The following is a 22,053-nucleotide window of genomic DNA, read 5'->3' on the forward strand; positions in this document are numbered from 1 at the left end:
ACGCGCAATCGAATTAATTTGCGCGCACGTGAAACTGCCGTCGTGGTATTCTCCATTCCGCACTTGATGCTCGCGATCCATCTAACCCGCCGCCCCCCCCCGCCTTTGGCTGCCCCCCCACTCTCCTCGCCCCTTCCGTGCCCTTAGCGCTCGCACACCCCAATGCCTCTGAGCTGAGAGCCAGACAGGCCCTGTTTACTGTATCGCGTTTCTCTCCCCCAACCCCCCGGAACCAACAACACTGGGGCGGGCGGCCCGTGAACACGAGCCGCCCGCCGCGGCGGCCTCTCGCGCCGCCGGCCAGCGGCTTTGTTCTCACCTCCTGATGGATGAGCCGTGTTGTTTTAATGGAGAACACAAAGTGTTTGGGAGTTCAAATGTTTTCTCCAACAAGGCCATTTTTTTCCCCCTTAAAAAAAATAAAACATTACTTAAGCTGTCGGTAAACACCACAATATATTTCAACGCAAGCACAAGTGTTTTTTTTTTTTACGGATATAACGTGGAAATGGCAGCATCATAAAGTATTTTGGTATTTGACCATTTTCAAGTTTGTGCGGAGGGCATTAAAAATGTTTATTATTTTCATTACAGCAGGAGGATTTATTTACGTAGAATTATGCAAACTAAACAAGTCTCCACTATCCAACATTCAAACTAAAATTGCAACGCCTGGCTGAGAACATTTAATGTTCTGCAGCATTGCACTCCAAGCACAAAAATAAAAGAAAACGAGTTCACACAAATTTACCACAGCCTGCGTAAAGATTTACTTCAGGGTCTCTCAGTGTTTTTCAGCCATAGTCGATTTATTTTATTGCTTTTCTCAGTAAGGTCTCACTTAAGAGCACACAGTGCATAAAGGTAAGTGTTTGTTGACCGTCGGACTGTTTAAAGAAATTTAATCCGAGTTGACCACTTGGAGGGTTCAGCAACCCCAGAGCTCAGGCGAGATTAGGGCTCAGAAAACGCGGACAGATATCCCGCGCCTGCTCGCTCGTTAGGGTTTTAGTGCCTCGGACTATCGTCCATCTCCACGTGAAGCCGTGTCCGTCGGCTCGAGCCTGGGATCCATTATCGAGATATTCGGGGTCGGTCCCCCAGACCGCAAGAAGCGTCTGGTGTCTGGTCTCTCCCGTGCCTCACCCTCGACGGGTCAGCCTCAACATCAATCGCACGTCAAGCGATAAGCGCGCCTTTAAATCCATACCCAACAGCCTTTGCCAAAGTCGCCGCGCGAATGTCAGAAGAGACAACGGCTCGTCTGTCGCCACTGACGGCGCGGAGCACCGGGGGTGAGCGCCGCCTTGAGCCTGTTTTTTTTGCAAGAGCCGGCGGAATATCTCCAAGTGAAAGCAGGCGGAATGAAGAAGCCAGAGCCTTAGCGGGGGTTACCATTATTCTTGAGAAGGCAAGGGAGGCGAGAATCAGGTGGTTTGGGCACGTGTTGAGAAGGCACAAAGAAGATGCAATTAGAAGGACTACATGGATTAGAGCATGCAGAGACTCACACAGAGACCCACAGATGCACACGAGACCCATAGATTAGAAGGGCTATGGGGATGTCACCGGTGCAGGGGCAGAAGGAGTAGAGGGAGAATGAGGGTGACGTGTAAGGATGCGGTGGAGCGAGATATAAGAATGGATGTGAATGGAGAAGAGGCACGAAACAGCAGCACGTGGAGGAATATGTTTGGCTTAGAAGGCACAAGTGACTACAGTGGTCACTGCTTAGCAAAAACGTCATCAATATGACATTACTCCACTGCGGGAAACACTACACATTCGTGGAGAGTTGGGCACAGTGCAACTTTCACAGAGTTGCTAGCACATCTCATGCCAGTGCTTTGATTATGCCAGAGACAAGACGGGAGCAAATCCGTACAACCCTCTTAACCTCTTTATTAGGCGAAATGCAACACCTCCTTTGACCCCGGCCGCACAATGCTTTGCGATGACGGCGGACATGAAAGACATTCTTTAATTCCCTTTTGGGCGCGAGCCCTGCTGCAGCGTGAGTAATGAAATTTGCACAGGTGCGAGCTGAATGCGCCCTCCAGATTCAGCTCCCAAGTCACTGATGAATGGGTGGCGCATTTCCGAACTGGTATTTTTTAATAAAACAGGGTCAATTACCTTCTATTTGTCCTTCACCATTCCCCGTGTTTATCTTTGAAGTACGCACGCGAGTCTTTGGCAGATAAACACATTACGCACCTAAGCGAGCAGAAAGCGGCATTTTGTATCGTCGCGTAAAGCCGTAGTGGATGCCTTCTGAGCGAGCGCTGCCCAGTTGGGAACTGTTTCTTGGCTCGGCACGTGAGATTGTGGGTGGGCAGCATCACGCATGCCCCAGCGCGCTCATTCCATCGCCAGCAGCACGTACGACGCTGGCTTTCGTGTTTCAGCCCGAGGTGACCCCCAAAAGCGGTCGGTCCTCGACAGGTACAATAGCTGGAATGGACCCCAATTTTTTTTTGTACAAAACAAGTGCTACACCAGCCTTGGCTGAGCATAGAGAATTTAATTTGTGGGGAAGGGGGGGGGTTGCCTTTTCTGCATCCCCTCATTATCGACAGGAGCCGAGTGTCCTTACAAAGTACGATCGTAAACTTTTGTTCTAACGTCTCCGAGGTGGCAGGAGAGATGACATTGTGTCAGCGCGTTCACACTCGAGTGCAGTTTCACCTGCGACTTGGGCACGGGCTCTATGGTCACAAGTGAGTTCGCATTTAAATTCAATGATATTCCAACATACCCATATAACCCTGACCAAAGCACCATCATGATGAGCAGGGAGACATGGGGAGAGAGTAAAACGGGAGAGAGAGAGAGAATGAGACGGTGAGAGAGATGGGCAGTACGAGATTAAGAGTGATTGAATAAAAGAGATGACAGAGAACTGGGCATGGGGAGATGGGGAGAGAAAGATGCGTAGAGAGCAATGGGCAGAGAAAGCTGACCAGGGAGAGATGGAAAAATGAGATATTCCACAAGAGAAAGAGAGATGGTCAGGGATTGTCAACTTCTTTTTGCGTTTAGTATGTTATACTTCCCCCGGCACCTACGATTTGCACAGTTGGCTACGCATGATGCGAAAACAATTCAACACATATATACATGCATAAAGAATAAAGAGATGGGCAGTGTGAGATGGACAAGGATAGATGGATGGAGAAAAATTGGACGGGGAAAGATGGGCAGGGAAAGATGGGCAGGGAAAGATGGGCAGGGAAAGATGAGCAGGGAAAGTTGGGCAGGGAAAGTTGGGCAGGGAAAGATGAGCAGGGAAAGATGGGCAGGGAAAGTTGGGCAGGGAAAGTTGGGCAGGGAAAGTTGGGCAGGGAAAGTTGGGCAGGGAAAGATGGGCAGGGAAAGTTGGGCAGGGAAAGTTGGGCAGGGAAATATGGGCAGGGAAAGTTGGGCAGGGAAAGTTGGGCAGGGAAATATGGGCAGGGAAAGATGGGCAGGGAGATGTGGACACGGTGATGTAGCCAGACGGAGGCAGAAAGCCGAGTGTTGGGACCGGCTGTGAGGTGCAGCGCTGCGATGGCGTGTGGGGGTGACGGCCGTGCCGGGCTGACCGTGAGGCGTGGTGCTGGAGGCCGGGGCCCTCTCCGCCGCCACGTCCTCAGCCTTGCACCCGCCTGGCGGCGCTGCCGCCGGCCGCTCCGCCGTCTCCATGGTAACCGGCATTGCTCAGGGCCCCATCCCAGAGGGCAGTAGGCCTCAAAGGACAAGAGAAAACAACAAAAACTGAAGCAAATGCCGAGATAAGTATTAGGCAAATGTTTACTTTTGAATTTTTCATATATACACAAACAGTGTAGTGTTTTCACAGTGGTTAGTGTATTTCACCTTGATCCCAGCGACCTGCGTTCGATTCCTGACCAAGGTAACATCATGAGCGAGTGATATGTGAATAGGTGATGTTAATTCCATTATTCACCAACCCACACTGACCAGCATGGTGAGGTCTGGCAAACAACCCTTATTCACTCATAACCAATATGTTGTTGGGAAGCATTCATCCAGCAGTGAATTGACAAAAGATTGTAAATTGTATATACAGTATTCATTAAAAAAAGACCTTTGCATAGGGAAAATGTACTCAGCAATTACCTAAGAATGTACCTTGGAGAAATTTGATTCACATTGCATCCAAATACAACGACGCCTCAAGATTACGTTTCAGACTGTGATTCTAAATAGAGGTTCAGGTTAAAAAAGTGAACAGATGTTTTGTCCCCAAGGGAAATGTTTAGTTTGTGGAGGGAAGACAATTACTGCTAAAAACCTATCCAGAAACCTACTTACTCTACTGCCTCCTACAGGCACAACTCTGTCCCTGCAAGCGGGTATCTCATGAACACAATCTGGTCACGATCCACTAACCCCATCGGTCAAGTCACCGCACTTTGCAAACCATTTCTAAACTGCGCCCCTTTGTAGAGAAGAAAAGCAAATCCCCCATACAACCGTTTCGAGTCAAACACTCCCCTCCACCAGTCACTTCGCCACACACGCGCACACACAGGAGCTGTGACCTTTGAGAAGCAGCGATTGGGAGCTACTAGCCATAATTAAATTTCATAGCTGTATTGAGGAAATTAAAGGCGAACGGGGGGGTGGGTTAAGTCAAGGGCCCTTCTCCTCAGCTGCTGGAGAGCCCTCACACGTGTTTGCTCTCCGTTCTGGTGGCGAGTGGCAGGGCGGACGTCACCCCCATTGTGTCTCCCGAGAAAGAGCAAACACCGAGATCATCGTGCCTCCTCCGCATCGGCGCCGCACTCTGCATAATGACGATACGTGCCCTCAGTCGCTCGCTCGCCCTGCGGAGTGTCTGCCAGCCAGCCACACAGGAACCACCGCACTCGTCATTAATGCCGGCGGATAGCGGGGGAAAATGTATACAGCCAGCCAGATGTTCCAAGCAATGGCCCTGCTAAATCAGAGGGAACAGAAAGTTTGACCGACTTAGAAGTAAAACGGCACTCATAGTCGGAGATAGCTCCCGCAGTGTAAATAGGGTTTTCCCCTTTTTTCTGGCAACAAAACAGGTGTTAAGATGTTAAAACAACAAACTGAAACCTTTTACAAGGAATCATGTCTGCATTAACCACAATGCTTGAGGTCAGAATGCAAACAAAAAACACTCTGATAATATATGCATTGTCCTTGAAACTGATTGGTCCACACCAGAGACAGCTTTCTTTTGTTTTGTTGCCAGAAAAAAGGGAAAAAAACAATTATCATATTTTGGTACTGGCAAAGGAGGTCCCAGATGCTCACCCCGAGGTCTCATTACTCTGATAGTGCATTGTCTTTGGGCTATATGCCTTTTGGCGTCCTCTGGTCGAACACCGTTTGAGACAAGGCTCAAAAGAAATCTGTCTCTGGTGTGGACCAATCAGTTTCAAGGACAATGCATATATTATCAGAGTATGTTTTTTGTTTGCATTCTGACCACACGTATTGTGGTTAATGCAGACATGATTCCTTGTAAAAGGTTTCAGTTTGGTGTTTTAACATCTTAACACCTGTTTTGTTGCCAGAAAAAAAAGTGGGAAAACCTATTATCATGGGAGCATAGAATTATCATACAACAAATATTTTTTGCGGCAATGCCCTCTGCTAACCACCAAAGTGCACGGCCTCTCAGCCACCTATGACAACCTGGTATGCACAATAATCACCCATCCAAACACTTATCCAAGCTCAAATCCTGCTTAGCTTCTGCGGCCTGATGAAATCGGTTGCGTTCTGAGTTATTTGTTCATAGGCCAGTCAACTATTCTCAAACATATACAGTATTAATTACAAATATGCCGAGTAGTTTTGAGTTGGGCCTCTGCACGACTGCCAGTGCAGTCCATTACACTTCTACCACACGTTGCTCATCACGCAACACATGGCCACACCACGACCTCAATCGATTTCTTTTTTAAATGTAGGTTAATTTGCTCTGGAAGTTATCAGCGTGTCAAAGCGAAGACAATTTGTATATACATTCAGATGTACTGTAATTATGTTGCTCTCAGACATATTTTCCTATGTGTACTCTAAATTTTAGGTCTGGCAGAAAAGGGAAAAGCTGATAGAAGCGAAGAGAGCCAAGGACAGAATCATCGTGCTGGGAATTACACTCAAGAGACAAGAATCTGAATGCAGAGAGCACATGCAATTCAGACACATTACATTGACTGTAATGAATGTGGGCTCGATAGGGATGATGGCCGATGGACAAGAGACTAATGATGGCATGGCAGCCGAAGGAGAAGAACACATCTGAGAGTTTTACCATCAAAGAGAGGCAGCAATGAGGTTATGCAATGCACAGGAGTGAGATGGTTTGTGGGGTCAGAGTAATAAGTAATCAGTGGCGTTATAGGCTGGAGCCCTCGACACAGCATTGCAGAGCTCGTTCAGGGCAATGGGGAGACCTTCGTCCAGCAGTGGATGGACCATGGCGGCTGATGATGATGATGACGATCCGCACTCCACCAAGACAACTTACAGCGCGTTATTTATTGGGCTGTGCAGACACGTTACGATTATTACCACAAATGTTTAGGTCTTTTTTTCGTAATTTTGGATGTTTCGCCAATACCGATTCCATTGTGTGATTGTTGTTTTTATTTAGTTGTGGGAGGAAACTGGAGAACCCCGAGGAAATCGATACTTATCGTGGGGGAGAACATAAAGACGCCAAACTGAACGGTAACCGAGCCAGAAATCGTATCCAGGGCCTCTCTCACCACGACGCACAAGCGTTCCTGCCACGTGTGTTACTGCTGCGCCACCCTGCTGCTCAGAATCACATGCCCTTTCGCTTACGAGTGCCAAGTAAGTTCTGCAACGACTTGCTTAAAACGCCGGCGTATGAACAAATACAGATCTGTTCATGGGCTGGGCAATGGTTAGCCCTGCAGACTAGAACTCCCCATTAACAATGGTAAAATCCAAGTGTTCCAAACCTAACACTGCCACCTCACACGTGCCCCTGTCCCCCGGTGGATTCAAGAGGCAGTGCTGCAGGTGCGAGGGCAGGACAGCGCCAAACTGGAGCACATTGTTGGGGCTCCTCCAGCACCACGCGTTAACACCGGTCCAGAAAACATCTCTTGTTCGCCGTGACATTCCAGGCAGTAAATTATTGGGGCACCGTCGGCACGCACGCAGTAGCTGTGCATGTGTGTGCGTGCATCATTGCTAGAACAACACATTACCCCATACTGCCGACACAAACTATTTGATCAAGTGCTATTATCGAGCACCTATTAAGGCTTGCACAGTATACGACGGGGTGGTGTGGCCGAAAACAATGCCCGGCCACCTTGATCTCCACAGTGTTGAGCTTCAAACACCACACCAGCTACAGATTTATGTCCCAGCCGACTGAGGGGGGACTCAGGGTTGGTTCAAATATTCACGCCGCTGATGTTCGGAGTGGCTGCGAATGAAACTTGGTTGGCCGGGGTTCATAGCGCCGTACGGTTTTAATAGGTTCAGCACTTGACGCAACAGCCTGTGTCGGCTACATGGGATATCGTTGGCTTTTCTAAAAAAAAGAACACAGTGGGTTGGTATTGCTGTGGCTAGCATTGCATTGCGAAAGGAACGAGGCCACCTGCTACGACTAACAATCAGTGACAAATATCTGGACTAGTCCTGAACCTCCCATAGCCGGCCGAAGCACTCAGGAGACAAATCTGTCCGTGCCTGGAGCTGGCCACACCAACCCGCTCGCGTGCACTGCCAACCTTCATCGCCACGCACGAACAGCACTTGCCCCAACAGCTTGTGTCGGCTACACTGGGGAACTTTGTCATTACTTCGTGCTGGTGGCGGTGGGAAGGATTGGGGGAGTGGAGGGGGGTATGGAGGAGTTGTTGCAGGGGGCAGTCCCAAGTGGGAGTGAAGGGGTAGGCGGAGTGTGAAGGATTTGAGGGGGTAGATGCGAGGTGGGGGGGAGTGGTCTTTGTGAGCGCCTGCCCGGGTAGGATTATTCTCACGTCGTTCACCCCGAGCAGGCATTGTCGCCACTCACCAGGGTGGAAATAAAAGGCTTTTTTTTTAATCGGAATGCCAACGCCTACACTTTGTTTTACTCGGTCAGAGTCCTATTAGGGCTGCACACTGGGCTGAAAACAGCAAGAAGCACAATTTTCGTAGCCGAATAAAAAAAACAACTCCCGCGGCCGCATCTAAAAGTATAAACTCGTACATTAAGCACGGCGGCATCTGAGAGGTGGTACCGTGGTCCCTGGGACAGTAGGTAACGTCAAAATGAAAACCCCTAATAGATATCATGCGCAGCCGCATTCCACTAGAGCAGGATAAGATCTCCTCTCTCTGTGGGTGTGAGTTTGAGCGCGGGCCGCGTTCACAGAGGCTGGTGGTGCGGTCTAAGCCTCTGCCGTACATCTTGACTAAGTTTGAGCCAATTCCCGGCAGCACCCCAGCACATCAGCGCTCACTCCACCCATATGGTCAGCGTTCACCTCCAGCGAATATTAAAAATTCATATCGCGTGACTGGGAATTCATCTATAAAACCTGACTTGCTACAGAGCCAATGTGTGTGTGATTATATATCCAGTGGCCCAAAACTTAATTCCATTGTAGGTCTTTGCGGTTGTTCTGCATTGCTTTCCGATGGGTGTTTTTTTTCAAGGTTGTACTGTGTGTGCTGCGGTTGAGTGTGATGTCCGACGTTTTTTACAACATGCCTAAAAAGTTTATTTCAAGATGTGGAGCTGAATGTTGGACATCGTGCCGCATTTATTCCCGGTGTGCTATTGGCACCATGTCATGACACAAATAATCAATTTAGAAATCGTACAAAAGCAGTGTGCCCTGTGCATCAGAGAAGAGATCTTTTCACAAGACATCACGGCAGACTCTTTATCCTTGACACACTAGGGGCGCACTTTGTCAGCCTCGTGAGATTTTCGCAAGATAGTTGAAACGAATGTTTTTAATTCTCGCCGTTGGTACTTACACAAATTCGGAACAAATGCAAATTTGACAAGATGGCTATTTTTGCGCGACTCGGCTAGACACAAACTAAGCACTCGAGTCACGAGACTCAGTGAGGTTCTCCTGGGTAAACAGGCATAATAAATTTCGATTTAAAGCTTTCGTGACTGCAGGGATTCATCTTCTTGGTTCTTTCGGTAAAGTCACGTAGAAGGGAAGTAATAAAATAATAAAAAAACATAATAAAATTATTCTCACGACGTTTCGGTCACAACGCAAGCAGCCGTCCTCAGGTGAAAACCAGACTCTGTCGCCTCGACGGACCTGGTTTTCACCTGAGGACGGCTGCTTGCGTTGTGGCCGAAACGTCGTGAGAATAATTTTATTATGTTTTATTTTTATTATTTTATTACTTCCCTTCTACGTGACTTTACCGAAAGAACCAAGAAGAAGCATAATAAAAATAATAAATAAATAAATAAAAAATAATAATAATAATAAATAATAATCACGAGACCTGATAACCCAATTTACATCACGGGCGGCTGCTTGGATTCAAATCCATGACCTCGGCAACTCAGCGCTCTGACCTCTGAGCCACCCAATTACTTATCACCCCTTTCCTAAAAAGTGAGCACGACCTATATCTAGGTTTCTAGTTCGTTTGCTTTTATACACAAGTGGTATTTTTCCCAATTGAAAAACGCTGGCAAACAGAAATGTGTAGCGTCTTCCACAAAACATGTCCTGCTCGCGAACAGCATTCAAACAAATTACAGTATAGCCTTTATATTTGCTCAATTAATGCATTTTTAGTTGAGAAAAAACTACTCCATGTAACATATCTATTCCATACAATCACAGACAATTAGTACTAGTACACAGCTGTAAAGGACGCAGGAATCAAAGGACACAAAACTAGCAGCGGCTACTAAAGATAAATAATTTTGTTTTGCAAATGGCGAGGTGCCCATCTTATATAAATACAGTACGGTACATTTTTACAGGGTGGCAGAATGGCGTCGTGGGAACACTTGGTGCCTCAAAGCAAGAAGGGAATGACTTCGACTCGGATGTCTTCCTGTGCGGAGTTTTTATGCCCTCTCACTGTGCTGCATGGGTTCCCTCTGGGTTCTCCAGTTTACTCCCAGCACTCTATAGAAAACAAAAACCCGTGTGTCACAGCTGTTGGCCAAACATCCCAACGAAATGGACTGCAAAGTACAAGATTCGAATTACACATCGCAACATCGCCGCCCCCTATTGTGAGACCTTGGCAGGGTCCTCCTGTAAAATGAATCTTCAGACTCAGTGAGGCTTTCCTGGATAAGCAAGAGTAAATAGAGAAATAATTAGAAAGAGAGAGAGCTATTTCTTCAAATTATTTCATGGAAATCCAGCATATGGAAAGCCACGCCAATATTCGAACCACAAGCTGCTGCAGGGCTCAACTGTGCAATGTTGCTGGAATCAGTGCAAAATCTGGGAGAAAGTGCCTCTGCAAAGTTGATGGCATTTTGTTCAAAGATCCGGCGGCTACTGTTTCGCATTCCTCAGAGGAACAGGCATGCGGCAAAACGCACCTATCGTTCTCGTTAACTCCGTCCTCGTTCCCAAACTATTCTCGAACTGACCCCTGCTCTCAGCACTACAGGCAATTATTTAAGCAGAAAATTAAGGTCTAGACCAGGTACACATTTGCCGCAAACAACGCCTTCTAACTTGTTGCAGATGCCACCAACTGGAGCAAGCCTGACTCCAGCCATGTGTGACTCGTTCTCGGGTGGCTCCTCTGGCCCTCTGACTCATGGGCTGGTGGAAAGACCGGTGTCAAAGTTCAGAGGTCAGGGCCTCAGCCATGAGCCAATAACTCAGGGCAGCAGTAAAAAAAGAAGCTTTCATCTGGGCAGAGGTTTCAGGTCTCCATCCAGCGGGTCACATTGTCATGGCCGAGAGCAGGAAAGAAAAAACGCTGCTCCAACTACAAACTTCACGTTTCTCAAACCACAATGCGGTGGGGACTTCAGGGTCAAATTGTTACACAGTCCTGAAAGAATTTGTTAATTTCCAGATGTGTGCAAAATAAACACTTAGGAATACTGTAAACAAATAAAATGCTTCAGCCTGGTATGCAGCTAGTATTATTTCTGTTACCCTAATTTAACCAACTGGTAATCATATTAATGAGTCTTTAAATATGCCGTACAGCGTGCATACTGGATTTTTCATGGGATGCAAGAGGCTTAATTTACGAGTTTCTTCAAATGTTATAAATAACAACATGCACAAAATATGTCCAGCACCAACAACAAAAACAAACATTTTTGCAACCTCGATTCCAAGTTCAAGAATGGCTACAAACACACTCACTCTTTCTGCCCAGCGACAAGATATATTTATTAACTTTGTAAGACCATTTGGCAGGTGAACTTGGGGCCAGAATTTTTCAAATACTAGCTTGTCAAACTGTAATGCCAACCCATGGCTTGGTCAAAAAGGGGGCCGGGGGGGGGGCTAACAATAAATCATCATTAGCAAACTTTCCACCTAGAGGGAGGTCTGGAATTGCCATCTCGAACGCAACCACAAACGCGTAGACATCCGACACCGCTAATTCACTTAGCAAGTGCCCTTGTTGTTCGGCGAGCTTCCTCAAGTGGATATCTCACTTCAGATCCTACTGTACGCGATCATTTCAAATGATCGTCCCGTAAAATTATCAGACGTTTTGGGGGAAAAAAAAAGATACAGTTCCCTAGTTTAAAGTACGGTAATGTAAAACTCGTTCCTGCACACTTGGGGGGTTAATAAGGTGGACACCGCAGTTGGCGCCATCACTAATTAATTCGACGCGCGAATATTTGACACGCAAAAATCTGCCACTGCAGATTTGCCACAACCAAGTTCAATTCATGGACAACACTCGTTCGATTTACTCTTTTCTTGTAAGTTTAGACAATTCTCCGTGCATCTTAACCATGCATTTATGTATCATGTTGCACGCTACAGAGGGCATAATCATCATCTTCGTTGACAAACAGCGGGTGGGACTCAAATGATCATTTGCCACTCCTTTCACCATGAGCAAAGAATACACCTCGCCACCCGTGCCCTGCTCGATGACACGGGCTGCGATTGCGACAACGAACCACGGGGCAAATGGCACTCTGCGGCCACAGAGGCATCCGACTCGACGACTGGGCAAGCGAGCGAGCGGCCTGAAACCCAGAGGTCGCAACCGGGTACCCGATACCCGTACCCTACCCGATACCCGGCTACCCGTACCCGGCCGGGAACGGGTACGGGTAGCCGTTTGCGACCCTGGTGCGGCCGGGTACGGGTACGGGTAAGGAATCAAACCCCGTTTGCGACCTCTGCTGTAACCCCACAAAACCCAAACACAAAGAGCAAAGTTGTCTGCTCGACCTTACCCCCGAGCGTACCCCACACCAACCCTCAGCCCCGTCTCCCAGCCTCGTGCACCCCAAAGAGCAATAACTCGGCTGTGCTAACCCTGCAAGGGAGGGGGCAGAGGCTGGAGCGCAGACCGGAGACGGGCGGAGGAAGTGATCTCAGATTTACTGAGCACTTGAGCGGACAAAGGCGGAGCTCAAGCAGGCTCTTTGTGGCTGCCTTCATTTCTAAAGGTTTATTTTTATTGTGCGCTTTTTTTTTACTTTATTGAACTTGGGTCGCGCTTTTCAAAACGAGCCTTTTTTTTGTTTGTTTTATTTTTTTCTCTCTTCCAAAATTGTGATTCAATCGGGAGATCACTACTAAACGAAAACAATCGCAAGGCCAACTTTAAATGCGCTTGGAAAAGTTTGCGCAGAGATGTTTGACGCGTAACCCGATACAAATTCCGTAATGTCAGCAGGGGTTTCAGAGATAAACTGACCATCTCATCCCATGCTTACCTCGCCACCAAACCGCGATGATTTAACGCAGAAAGAATGCTTTTTTTTTTTTGCAAGGGCGCATATCACCACCAATACGGTCTGTCATGAAGACAAACCACAAATGTGCCACTTTGTGATGCACAACATCAGATGATGCTTTGTCCCATGGGCACGCATGCTTCTGTCATTCATCACCAAACATCCCACTGGGGAGCTTTGAGCGCAGCTTTACGTCCTGTAGGATTATCAATTCTATCAAATGGTCCAGACAAAAAGTGCAGGCATAAGTGTAGGTGCACCATCTCACTGATTGTAAGCGTTATTAATATGCAACACAGTGGGGATGGAGTGGTTACATGGTCGTTAGCGCAATGAGCAATGAACCCGGCCACCTGAGTTAAATTCCCAGCCACGATTAACATCACTGATACCTCAGCTGATAATGGGCCGTACCCTACACCAACCCGCAATAACCAGCGTGGTGAAGTATGGTCAAAACACCCTCATGACCGTCACAGCATTGAGAGGCCTTCATCCAGCAGTGAACTGACAAAGGAGGATGTGAGTAAATTACACAACAAAGGGGATGTTTTATCCAGTGGGGCTGGAGCAGGTGGGCATGGTGCATAGGCGTGTTGAGTCCTTAACTAGGTTGAACAGGAGCTCCTCCTGGGATGAATTGACCTTGGAAAAGGACCATATTTTAGGGCAAATATTTACTTAACAAATATAAGCAGCACGTTTAAAATGCATTTATATTTGTGGGCAGAGCAACACAGAGGCTTGGGCACTGCACTGTGAACCGTGCTGCCTTGGTTCGATTGCGGTGTTTGAGTGACTCGCAAACAAGTCCTGCGAGACCCCCATCCCTTCACAAACGTGCACTGGAGCTGCGGTGGTGACGCACGGCCAAACAACCCCCGTGATTGACACCGCACGGGGACACCTTTGTCCAGCAGGGGACTGATGAAGGATGAATACGATTGGATAATCTGGCAACGCCACCAATACACCTCTGCTGCGAATGTAAACCATCATCGGCAGAGCACCGACTGCACACGGCCAGTGAGAAAGTTGCATTTAAATGAAGAGTACCTCTACACAGACTTTGCTCCTCCTCGACTCAGTAGGGACCATGAAAGGCACTCGAATGCAGAGGTCCTTGCCATCCCATGTGTGCGCAAGGGGCATGTGCAGCCCCTTTGTGATGCCACTGCTGGATGAGTGCCTCCCCACGCCATGCGGGTCACGGCGGTTATACGACAACACTTAACGATGGTCAGAGCGGGTGGGTCGACGGCGGGGAGCACAGAAGTGGGACCATAGAAGTACAACAACAGATTGCGCGGCACTACCCTTTGCCGCCCATCACGCAGCCACGCAGCCCGTAACACTCGACATGCATGGAGGCCGCCCATCGACGCACTTTCCAGGATCAGACCTGCTTAGCTTCCAAGATGTGACGAGATCGGGGCGCATTCCAGGCGATCCGGTGCGCAGGCGCGCAAGGGGACACCCTAGCGAAATATCACAACAAGCTCAAGAGCACGACGGCGCGACGCAGAACTCTGTGGAACGGCGCATGACGAGCGCTCGCCGTGCCCCCCCCCCCCCCGAGCCGGGCGGCTGAACACCTGTCATCACCTCGTGGGGCTGCCACGTTGGGAGCGTGGGGGAGGGATGCGACGATGCTGCCTTTCTCATGTTTGTAATTGCACCCAGGGACAGCGTGCAAGTATCTTAATTACACTGAGCTGAAACAACATTTGGCTGCCTTTAATTCTCTCTTTCCCCCCACCACCACCACCACCCCTTGTGCAGGATGCAGCAATTTGTTGTTCGCGTGTCACGCTGCAGTGCGTGCGGGATGCGACGGCAGCTGCCTCGGCTCTTCTGGTTGTGGCGAGAGGTCAGGAGGAGGCCGAGGGGCAAGCGCACAGCCCTCGGAGAACACGTTCGGTCTCAGTCGCGAACCCCAACACAAAAAGTAGCAACATTTGCTGATGGTGCACGCAGCGTGTCAAAGTTACCAGCGAGATGCACAACGCGTGGCTACAGCGGCCGGCCAGTTGGGACCGCAGACTCAGCATGGAGGCAGCCTGCTAAAAGCAAAGCTTATGAAAACCCAACCAGCAAAACCGAAAAGATCTGCTCAGGAATGTGAGTAATCACATGACTGCAAGCAGCCAACCAATGTCCATATTTTAAAACCTCTGGTTTCCTGAAGGAAATAGCTCATGGAGTGCCCTAGAAGCAAAGGAACTGCAGTGTGCAGCATGGGAACACACTTTAGGATTCAGATAGAGCTGATAAGTGCCCTAGTGTTCTGCACGCTATCGGGTTTGAGGGGGTAGAGAATGGACGGCTGCAGACAGCAGGTTTGCCTCCTAACAAAATACGTCCATACTGAAAGACGAGGAACGAACGGATAATGGACGTTTATTTATTTAGCTTCCACAACCTTGCTGAAATTTGTACAAAAAATATTATTTATGAGCTAAACTAAACACTTATATCTTTCCTCAAAGGGATACATTTTTAGATAACGTATATATTTAAAACATGTTGAAGACAAACCTCCAAAAAAATGAACCCATGCTGAATCATCTCGTAACCATGGTGCAAATTTTCTAAATTAGGAAATGCGAGCGCATGGATGCTGATCAGTGGCTCGTGTAAAAGTAAACCTCTTGTGAAACAATGCTTTCCGGTTCTTTTATTTCCCACGTTTTGTTTTGGGTTCTTTTTTATCGCCGACCAACAGCGCTTCGCAAGGGAAAGGCTAAACATCCTGACGGCAATGCTTTTTCTCAGACTTTAACAAAAACCTAAATATTTACGACGCATTTCATCATTCTATCATGCTAAATATAATTGCCAAGGCTCGGCTATGATGCAGGCCCATCTACATGACCAGTGGACAGTGGTAGACCAAAGGCACAAACGTAAATGTGTGAAGCATTACTGCGGTTACCAATAACTGTTCAAGCAGAGGCCCCTTTGCAGTTGCTTTGCATGCCAAGCTCACCATTACACGTTTACATCTCGTTGTGATAACTAAAATGTATAACTTGTTTCATTTAAAGTCCTTTGCCAATTAATTGCTGGCCGAAAACCTCTCCCTCGCCAAGTCGGTCACGGTGGCCGTGTGACCATACTTCATTGCTGCGGTCAGTGTGGGTTGGTGTAAGGGGTTGGGAAGTCCAGGACCAGTTCAGATCTCACTACTCTGCGACTGATGTTTGCTGTGGCTGGCAGTAAAACACAGTGCAGTGTGCTAACCACTGCACAACCACGTCTCCCACTACCAAATAATAAGGAAATAAGCAGCCATGACTGCATCTCTCCACACAAAAGTAAGGAAATTGTATCCATTATATGCATCACGATGCCCCATGACGGTGCACGGTGGGTTTTTTTTATGAATGACGGTCAGACATGTGGCAAATTTATCGTAAATCACGAGAAACACCTGCATTTTTTATTGCAAGTTCCTAAAGCTGAGAATTCCAAAAATTGCCTGCCAATGCTGAAAAACAAGCGGGGGTTAAATGAATATCTGAGGGTAATGCAGTTGTGAAGTTGCCATCGTAAAAGCAACACAAGGCAGACGCTTGTTTCACACACACACGCGGCACCGCCATCGCAATGGCCCGAACAACCGCAAATCACTCTTCACACTTGTGCCAAGTTTGTAGGTGTGGGAAGCAGTTTTCCTAGCCCGATGCCTCAAGGGAAAATGGATAACACAGTTCTGAGTTTGATCGCCACTCGGCAAATTGGCGGGCGGCTGGCAGTTTGTTTCCCACCGTCGGCGTTATAATTTCTAGAAAGAAGGAACCAAAACGTGACGTCTGGCAAGGTTGGTGGCACACGATGTGCCGCCTTCCGACCGTGACACAATTCGCACATTTCAGAGAATTTTTTGAAGCCAGATTCACTCCACAAATTACTACTTTGACAATTACCCGAAAACAAAAACCCAATACTGTCTGCGCGATATCTAGGTCACCCTCATAAAAAGAGAAAAGTAATCCAAATTGGCCCTATTCCCTAACCCCTGGGGCCTGCCAGGTTAAATAAAGAACATTGCAGTGAACGCTACGTGTGCGCTAACGTTGCGCTTTCTGCTTCGCAGCATGCCTTTGGGTCTCCAGCGGCCCGAGAGTTTGTGGGGGGGGGGGGGGGGTAACACGGGGAGGAGGCCGAGAAGGATTGAATAAGTAAATAAATACAGAGCGGCGAGAGAGAGGAGGGAAGGCACGGTGGTGATCCCAGGAGAGAACTGGTGGCAAAGTCAACTGAAAACGCAAACGGGTGGAGCGAAAAAACTAATAAACTCAAGCGCATCCCAAGGATGACCGAGAGCGAGACTCGACACAGTGACGAAGACAAACAGTGGCCAAGGGCGGCATTCTGGGATTAGGGTGCCTGCATCTGCTTGTGATTACAAGACTCAAGCACAACTTGGCTCCGCCAATTGAACCGGAGTCTGATCTGGTCCTGGCTTTATTGTCCACGGCCGGGGATGGGGCGAGGGTTCGGGGATAAGGAAGGCTGTGGATTCTAGATTTGAAGCTTTCGTGACTGCAGAGATTCATATTCTTAGGTTTTTTCGGTAAAGTCACGTAGGTAAAAAATTAAAATTAATAAAAGTAAAATAAAATAAAAAATCACGACGTTTCAAGTAACAGCTGTCGTGGCTGTGACGGTTCCACCTGAAGACGGAAGCTTGTGTTGCCTCCGAAACGTCGTGATTTTTATTTTATTTTACTTTTATTAAATTTAATGTTTTACCTACGTGACTTTACCGAAAAAACCTAAGAATATGAAGGCTGTGGAGTCAATTGTGTTGAGTTACATTCGACCATCGTCTTGTTTCAAATGAGATGCCAAGAATTTAATAAGCTGCCCAATTGCAGCCTGGGCTAGCGTATCAAGTGGGAGACACAAGAGATAGTTTAATATATCCCTGTAATCGTAGCATTGTTAGTTATACACATACAATGTATGTTAAACATTATAGTATGGTTTTACACATCATTGGCAGTGGTGCACAGGCACACCGTTCGGCACTATGCAGTCTCTAACTCTTATCCACTCTATCGGCTTGACCACTCTCGATAATGTGCTATGAAGAGGGGTCATTGCCCGAAACGTCGCTAATTATATACTTTCCCTTTCAAGGCCACAATGTAATTGCCAAATGTGTTGAGTTTATTATACAACTCAAGTCGGGTTTTATTTTCTCTCAAAATGTGCACTTATGCTGCAAAGTATTGAAATGATAAACACTTAATCATTATCAATTTCGTTTTATCAAAATATCAGTTATATATTTTAAAAAATTACATTGAAACCATTACACAAGCCATCAATTCAACATCAATTTACAGAATGTGATATAAAAAAGATAAAATCACAGTACTCACAACGTCGAAACAAGATAATATCCGGCAACTATATTTTAGACGCTATTTGTTGTATCATCCCACCAATGTTGGAATCGATATCTGCAAATCTCTTCATCCGGATACAAACAAGGGCGGGCGGGCAGGCCGGCTGACACAGGGCTCGAGACGACGACGACGACAGTCCAACTGTGGTCGGGGTGGCTCTGCAACTTCACAGAGTGAAGCCCCGGATGGGGATGATGGAACGGGGATGGATCATTGGACATCCATAGATTCGGCGCCCGGGGCCCCCTCACCCGTCTCTTGCTTCCACACCGACGTCCCCTTCACGTCAGCCACTTAATGGACTCCGCAGTGAGCTCAGCGCTCCCCTCGCATTTACATAGCCCCATTGTGACACTCAGAAAAGTGACAAAAAAAAACAGAAACAAGCACACACCGCCCCCCCCTCCCCAACACGGCACGTCCCTTTGTTACTCAACACATCCCCCCCACCGCCTAACCCCGTCGCTAAACGTGGGCAGCAGCAACAAAGGCACCGCGAGTGTAAATAAATAGTGAGCTCAGAACCGCGAGTCAGACTATGTCGATATTTCCCCCCTCTCTCTCTTTCTCTCTGTTCTGACAAAGAGTCATTGCCCGAAACGTTGGTCTACTTAGACGATGCGAATGGGCATGATGTGAATTGGAAGCGGAGCACAGCGGGGTCTTTTATTTAACGAGTTGTTTATATTGCAACAAGGCTCGAAGATCAGAACCATCATCAGTCTGGTGATGAATTATCAATTTAATCATCATACTTCAACGCGACTGCGTATAAATCACGCTGACCATTATCACAATATCCTCCCAGCAGACCCAAACGAGTTACTTTGCTCAGATACAAAACTCGATTTTTTTTTTAACGAAATGTATATGTTCTGTGTCAATGATGAACGCGGTGTGAGCGTGGAGCTTGCGATGTGGTTCATGGTGGCACTGGTGCCTTACCTGTCCCCTCCTCGTGGGCACTGCGAACGACGACGAAGAATATGATGATGATGATGGACGTGGCGGAGGAAAAGAGGAGCCAACCACACCGGCAACTCCACCACCATAAAACCGCTTCTTCTCTCTCCCAATGCCTCAGCCGCAGCAAACTTCACGCACTTGGCTTCACTCAATGAGCGCACTCATTGATCCTCATCCCCTAGCACGCGGTGTCTCGCACGGCACTCTCTCGCTGTGCCTCTCGCATTGCAGACACGCACACACACAGAGCCACACACACACACAGAGCCACCACACACACACAGAGCCACACACACACAGAGCCACACACACACACAGATACACACACACACAGCCACACACACACAGAGACACACACAGAGACATACACACAGAGACACACAGAGCCACACAGAGAGCCACACACACACAGAGCCACCACACACACACAGAGCCACACACAGAGCCACACACACAGAGCCACACACACAGAGCCACACACACACAGAGAGCCACACGAGACACACAGAGCCACACACACACAGAGAGCCACACACACAGAGCCACACACACACAGAGAGCCACACACACACACAGAGCCACACACAAAACCCACCGCCCGCTTCTACACAGAGCCACGCGCAGCACTGGCAGCAGTGATAATCCTCATAACTCACGGCGCTCGCACGCACCCCCGTGTGCCGAGCGCGACACGTGGAGTTTGTAGCTTGGTCCGAGACGCTCTCCGGTATGGGAGCACTCTCAACAAAGTACTTCCACCGACCAGTCGCTTTTAATATCGCTGCCACTCCGCCTTTGCAAACTTCTCAAACTGCTCCGAGTTGACATGTACCCTTCCCCGCAGTGAACAACCCCCTGCCCACAACTACCACCACTACCATCACCACCACCCCCTCCTCCCTACCAGCCAGCCCACCCCGTCCACCCACTGTGAGATCCCGTCCTCCTCCCGTCCGCGCCACGCTTTCACCCAGAAAGCGCACTCCTCCTCTCCCTCCTCCTCCTCCTCTCTCCCACCACCCCCACTCCCAACGCGACCTCCATCCTCCCTGTACTCCCTCTAGTCACCCTGCCCCCCATGCACACCCATCTCCTCCTCCTCCTCCCCCCCTTCCTCCATCACACAAATGCCTCCACTGCCGCCGGCACGGATATCCAAAGCCAGGACAGACACATTAGCGCCCGGACATTACGCGATTTCAAAGGGCAGCAGCAGCAGCAGAAACGAAGCGCTTGGTCACGGGTTTGAACTCGCGCTCGGATGCATGGGGTCCGTGCGTGTGTCTGGGCGTTTGTGACAGACATCTCAGCGAGTCAACCCCGTGGCACCTGGGTCTGTCCCGTGGACCCCCTGGCCAGCAACGAGCCTTCGATTGTTCACGTAGACTCAAGGTGAACCTAGCCTGGCACAAGCGCCGTGGTGACATCACCGCTATTTCGTGGAGAACGGCTGTTGTCTGTATACATGTTCCATTGATTTAAAATGTTGTAACACAGTTGCTGAGCACTGGCCTAAAACATCAAACGACCAGCAATAAGTAGCACTACCATCATTCTGAATATGCGTACTGTATTCACACATGAACGCCTGAGTCTCAACTCCCTTTCAGGAGGGTCCTGCCAATATATCGCAGTAGGGGGCAATGTTGCTATCTTTAATTAGCAATTGAGTAATGCAGAGGCCCTCTTTCGGAAATGGGATGTTTGGCTAACACACCAGTCACATTAGTATCAACGGTGTTAGAGGTAAGAATAAACACGTACGAACTTCTTTAGCACCGCACGTAGCCAACCGTGTTAATCAGAGGTGCGAAATTGAACAATTTTATTATAAGAACTTGGGACAAAATACGACGGGGATGGAATTCAAACGTCTCAACGGTGCGAGGGAAGACCCAGCAAGGGAAGCATCGTGCCCTGCAGTGCGGTTCGTGGTGGTTGGGACAGAGTAAGTATGAGACGAAACATTCAGTCTGGTAGACCAAGTCCTCAACATGGGTGGATGAATCAATGAGTTCAGTTCGTGGAGAAAGTAACCACGGCAAGAGTGACAGGGAGTTAACAGGTCGGCGGTGAGCGAGTGACTTCAGTGCATTAGTGAGTGATGGATGCTCGATCAACACAACTGCTTAACATTGAATCCTGTCCAATACGGTGTGGTAAGAAATTGGTACCCGACCCAAAATAACAGCAACAGTTTTCTAACTTGGGCAGAATTTGCGCTTTGTGTCAGTAATAATTACTCAGAGCTCCAGAAAACTTTCCAACGGAGAAGAAAACCACGCGTATTCGGTGCCCCTTTGGTCAGATTGGTAATATAACCGTGACCGGTATGATGAGATTGTTGTCCCAAGCAAATGCATGACTTTATTGTGGATAACTGGCGAATATTGTTTAACTATGATGATAGGAAACGTGGAATTGCCAGTCTTGAGTGAATTTCGAAACAACACACGCGCACAAAGAAGCAACGCATGGTTTTCCGAGCCGTGCAATGTTTCCGTTGTGATTGGGTTTCTCGTCATTTACAGATGTGATTGTTTACTTGGGCCACGTTTACGGGCCCCATCGTGTAGAGAAGTCGGGACCCTTCATATGGTTCCCAGAGGCAGACTTTGCAGCGTTGAACATTGGTGACTAAACTGTGCTGATGAGTCCTAACGAAGACAAAAACGAGTCCGCAGTTGTCTCTCACTTGCTGAAGTCAGGTCGGGCACATTTGCTCAAAACTTTTTTGACGTGTCACGT

General features: G+C 48.2%; 1 protein-coding gene across 1 annotated transcript in view; it reads right to left on the reverse strand.

The window, feature by feature from the left end:
* The window catches only part of GLI2 (GLI family zinc finger 2), an 87,052-nt gene extending 66,893 nt beyond the window's left edge, over positions 1-20,159 (reverse strand). The window contains 2 exon segments of the mRNA XM_061555151.1: positions 3,585-3,728; positions 19,285-20,159. Of these exon segments, the coding sequence (XP_061411135.1) occupies positions 3,585-3,696 (112 nt within the window). The 5' untranslated portion in view covers positions 3,697-3,728; positions 19,285-20,159.
* Positions 20,160-22,053: the final 1,894 nt, after the last annotated feature.

The sequence above is a fragment of the Lethenteron reissneri genome, chromosome 20 (genome assembly GCF_015708825.2).
Source record: "Lethenteron reissneri isolate LAM-NWPU_2019-01 chromosome 20, ASM1570882v1, whole genome shotgun sequence".
Classification (NCBI taxonomy): Eukaryota; Metazoa; Chordata; class Hyperoartia; order Petromyzontiformes; family Petromyzontidae; genus Lethenteron; species Lethenteron reissneri.